The 5,043-nt window shown below is 41.9% G+C and overlaps 1 protein-coding gene across 1 annotated transcript in view; it reads left to right on the top strand.

Annotated features, from left to right (window-relative positions):
• Window positions 1-4,866: 4,866 nt before the first annotated feature.
• MRPL39 (mitochondrial ribosomal protein L39) overlaps window positions 4,867-5,043 on the top strand; it is a 10,893-nt gene continuing 10,716 nt past the window's right edge. Inside the window, exon 1 of the mRNA XM_009283060.1 lies at window positions 4,867-4,956. Coding sequence (XP_009281335.1) covers window positions 4,867-4,956 — 90 coding nt within the window. The remainder of the gene's footprint in view (window positions 4,957-5,043) is intronic.

Raw genomic sequence — 5,043 nt, 5'->3', positions numbered from 1 at the left:
TTATGGTACCACCACTCCGTTAAAGAGCTCTGGGCGAAAACAGTTTTGAAAAATAATTTGCAAAAATTCTGTGAAACAGTATAAGCCAAAACTCTGACTCTTCACTTTGGGAATGTTTCATTTTTCTTAGCTATAGGATGATAAAAATGAATACAGAGAAATTAATCCATATTAAGAAAATACTCCTTTTGGTGATTTCTCCACTCAAAATAGGTTTTATTTTGCTGGGCGAACAAAACCAAATCACCCTAGATTTATTTTTCTGCACCTTGCATGCTGACTTCTAGAATAACTTTGAGGTATAACAATAAAAAAATCAGTACAACAAATTAGAACTGCTAGATGTGGTTACACAGGTGTTGCAATGTAAATGCTCAAACACGTTACAGATAGGTAAGAGAGGAAGACGTTTATGATTCCTCTTCTCAAAAACATGCGTAGGATGGGGGAAAAGTAGTGTGCTACAAGAAGAGAACTGGCTGTTTAATTAACACTTAGAAGAGTAAGGTGTTAATTCCTATGTAATCACTCATCTGTCATGGCTTACACATACCAAACTAGAAGACAGTCGTGAGAGAGCTGATGAACGTTCATCCTTGCACCGCCATTAAAAAAAGAAGTTTAATGAAAGGCAATGCTTCCCTAGTATATCCCATTCAGGCATAAACCTGGCATATCTCGAGTTTACTCACTGAATTTAAGCAGATCAACTAGTGTAACCCTAGTCTCATGTAAGCAAATGCATATTTTTTATTGTGTTGATGAGCAGGCAGTATGGATGTGTGATGATCTGTGAGTGGCTCATCTCTTGTTTGTAGAGTGAAAGCACCGAAGATTACAGTTCTGCACCACTTTTCCCTTTTCTTCCCGTGCTTCCCTAAGTTCAGTGTTCTTTAAACTTTTTGGGTGTCTCTTAGCTGATCTATAATAGCGGGTAGCCCAGCAAGGTTGCTGATAACTGTGCTTGGTTATGATGAGAGGAGCAGGGGGGAAGATTTAGGATCTGGAGCCACTGAGGGAGAAAGACATAGGAAAAAAGCACTCCTGTGCATAAGTATACCTATATCTTTACTTATATGGAGAGCTGGAGGGCTGATTGTTATTGGAATTTTCATTGTTTAGGTTTTGATCAGGAAGACATGTTTGAATATTTTTCCATATTTAAAGAAGAAGAAACAGATTTTTTCATGTTTCTAGAAGAGGAATGTTGCATTTGAGGTGGTCAGAGATGCCATTTGAGACTTGGTGCCATAGCCTGTGGGTTAAATTTCTGTACACATCTTTTTTCCAAGCACACCAAATTGTTGTGACATATGGTTGTTCTAGTAAGTGCTGGAGATGGGAGCACATGGCTGTAGAGCAACTGTTCTGGTGTGATTCTGGGCACGGCAACGGGACAAGTTGATGGAAATCTATTTTGTAAAACTGCTAAAACAGATTCCATTTAATTAACTAGCTTAATCACCAAAATACATATTTCATGCTCCATGTCACAAACCTTGTTTCTGAAACTCATTGATCGATGTGCTATGTGTTTTTCATTGTGCCATGACTACCAGCCTGCAGTACGTTGAATCTATCAGCTTGAAAGCCTTGCTCTTTAGTGTGAAGAATTATCAGCAGCCATGTGTAAGCGTGTGGAGGGGTTGATATCTACAATTTAAGGGACAATTTTTCTATTTTGCAATTTTAACTGTCACCACACCTAGCTTTTTATAATGTTCTGGGGTGTTGCTTTAATGGCTATCCACTCCTTTAGTTATAGTTGGCCTTGTTTCCTTTCTACTTCTGTGGCATCTTGTTACTTTGTTTCGCTGCTTCATGTTAATTGCTTTAACTCCCGTCTGGGAAAAAAAATCTGATTTAGCTAGCAGATTATCTGCTTGTTTTGTACTTTGAAACTGAAAACAGTGAGCAAGAATAGTTTAGAGAAAAGAAGCAAAAAAAATTTCAGATGTTCTTTTTTTCCATGAAGCTGTTGTTGATGGCTGTTTAAAGACAGAGTATGCCATAGATTAGTTGTCTTGCTATAATAAAAAGGATTAGAGTGCTGTGATAGAACACTGTATCTCTATTAGACTGTTAAAATATTTCATATCTAATGTGTCAGCCAAACTTGAACCAGGAAAGCCAGAAAACGTGAGGGCAGAACAAGATAACAGTAACACAAATTAGTTGTTCTCAGTAGCTTTTTTCTGTTGACTACCCCCCCTCCATTTTCTGGAATGTCTTGTATAATTTTATCTTTGACTTGCAAAGTACAGTATTAATGCCATTTTTTTTTCCAACTGAATTTGCAAGATCACTGCCACTGAGCAGACAGCTCAGTAGCAATCAAAGGTACTTTTCTAAAACGTACATTTTCTAAAAGAGGTCCACCAAATTGGATGGCATTGCAGGACATTTCGCGATTCAACCTGAGCAACAGTGGACAACATGTTAGCCACGATGCTGACGGTGGCAGATTCAGAATTATTTCACCACAGTGTGCACAGTGTGCAATGTGTATATGAAGCTGCACTTTAAGCCAGGTCACTGAAATAATGTGAATAAAACATAATCTTTCAGCAATACGGATCCTGCAATTTGTATCGCTTCAGTGATCTCGTGTTCAGCGCCTTGTACAGCGCTGCCACAGTTGTCTACCTAGAGGGTAAGCAGTGAGAAATGGATGAGAAGGGCAAAGGGAGGGGTAGGGGGTTTTAAGCCAGTTTTGCTTTTGAGGCAATCTTGCTTCCATGAGAGCCATAAACCGTCATGGTTTGTCACTTACCCATTACGGTTGGGTCACATACTGTGGCATAAGAGCACTTAATGGGGTTACTGTTGCCTTGTAGGGCAACCTCCCATTTTCTTCTGCACATCATCAGAACATCCACAGTTTTTCTGAAAGTCAAAGGGCTTTATGAAGTCTGATACTTGTAATTATTCTTGGACGGTTTTTCACTTTTGTTACCTCTCTCTTCTCGGTACCACAAACATGCTCCGTGTTGTGACACACTAAAAGCCGCTGGACTTCAGCCAAACCCTTCCCAGAGTACTTCTCAGTCGGAAGGCCTTTGTCTCTTGGCATTGAGGGGTCAATAGCTGGGGGATTGCACTGAGCCTTTACGTCCCCCACAGGCTGCTGACAGGGCCATGTTTGGCAGCTGAGAGTAACCCCCAGCTGGCCCTCCGCTCAGTCCATGGGGTTTGAGTGGACCCAGGGGTTTTTACCCTCTCACAGAAGCCTCAAGTAAATATACTGTAGTAAACAGAGTAATGATATTACAGTTGTGAGCCAGCTGGGTCAGCATGAATCAAAAATCAGCATGAAGACTGAACTTTTCAATTAACCCCAAATCTATGCCATTGTTGTTCCTCTTTTCTGCTTTTGTCCAGGGGCTGTAGAGATGCCAGCTGAACCCTGGGTGAAATTTCCAGCAGCTTTGGATGTCTTTTGATTTCCACTGGGGGGTAAAGCTTTGCACCGTCTCTCTGTTGGACGGGGATTACCAAAAGGAGAGGGCTACGATCATGCTCCTCCTGTAGTCTTCATCGTGGTACAAGTCCCAGATGGTTTTTATCTGCATTGTGCTTCCAGAGTGACACCAAACAAATGGAAGGAGGGCCAAGATATTCTACCACTATTTTTCTGAAGATTAAGCGGAATAAAAAGTTGCAAATACTTGTACAAAAGAAGATTTAGAGATTAGAAAGTGGCAATTTAAAACAGAGGGAGACATATAATGAAGAAGTGTGCACTATCAAATAGGATTTTACTCTTGCTGTTCAAGACTTCCTCAGAGTGACAGAATAGGGTTTGTTTCTGTCTTTCATTCTCCAAACACTTCGAATTTATCTCCTCATGGACTAAAAATGTTCTTTTTATACCCTACATTGTGAATTTGTTTGTTTGGGGTTTTTTTACTGTTTAAACCAAAACAATTATGTGATGTGATCATTGACGGCATATGAGTCCTCAAGCCATAGAATAAAAAGTTAATAGAAGAAATGGTGTAGTTGAACTATAATGATATAAATAATAGTAGCATCTTTGTTTTCTCAGGACCTTTCACCTCAAAGCTATACACTGTTTTACACACGCAAGTATGTAGCCTTCAATAAGCCTGGTGCACTAAAAAATAACTTGTATTTAACACGTTTTAAAAAATGAGGAAGCAGGATGATTGACCTGCTGAAATTCTTAATCTATCAAATAGTGTAACAAAGGGCACAAATAGCTACTGTACTCGCACACCTGGTTTTCTGGATGAGAGCCCGGGTGAGCAGCGAAGCCAGTGCCAGGTGCCGAACCAGGAGGAGCCAGCTGTCCCACTGCGCTGCAGACGTGTTTCCGCAGTGGAAAATTCTCTCTCTGTTGCCGGTCTTTGCCAGTATTAACACATTTATTTTTTTGATGCTGAGTTTAATTACATCCTTTAGCTCTTAATGACACTAATTCAGTGTAACTGTTTGACATTGGCATTCTTGATGGCTGTTGTTTTATCTTTGCCAGTCGGGGACTGGGCTGAAGACCACCGTCAGCTAAATTGTAAAGCGTTGAAACAAATTCTGAGTTATTTCACAAGTTTTAACGCAAGCCATGGTTTTCCTACCTGCGCGGTAGCTAGTTTGTTCTTGGCTTCAATCTTTTGGGGAGGAAGGGTGGTAGGGAGGCCAGTGACAGCAAAGGGGAGCTGGGGGTGAGGACGGGCCTGCCCGCGGCCCTGCCACCAGCGGGGAGACGGGCACCAAAGGCCTTTTCCACCAGCCACCGGGCTGTTAATGTTAATGCTGTAGCCCCAGTACTACATATCTGCGATCCTTATTATGAGACGGCTGAATGCACACCTTAAGGCCATCCAAAAGCTGCTGCTCTCGGGGATGACCTTACTGCCCGGCGCAACGAGGCCTGTTGAGGCAAAGGGAGGGCAGAGGGGCTACGCCTTACACCCACAGCATAGCGGAGCTAATGTATACATAACGGGGCCTTTGGAGAGAGAGCTGAAAGCAGGGCGAGGAGAGGGCCAGCCCCGCGTTGCGCTGCGGGCAGCCGCCGGC

This window comes from Aptenodytes forsteri, unplaced genomic scaffold, assembly GCF_000699145.1.
Source record: "Aptenodytes forsteri isolate BGI_AS27 unplaced genomic scaffold, ASM69914v1 Scaffold2, whole genome shotgun sequence".
NCBI classification, from domain to species: Eukaryota; Metazoa; Chordata; class Aves; order Sphenisciformes; family Spheniscidae; genus Aptenodytes; species Aptenodytes forsteri.
The sequence above is the reverse complement of the archived record's forward strand: the minus strand, read 5'-3'. Positions and strand labels throughout refer to the sequence as shown.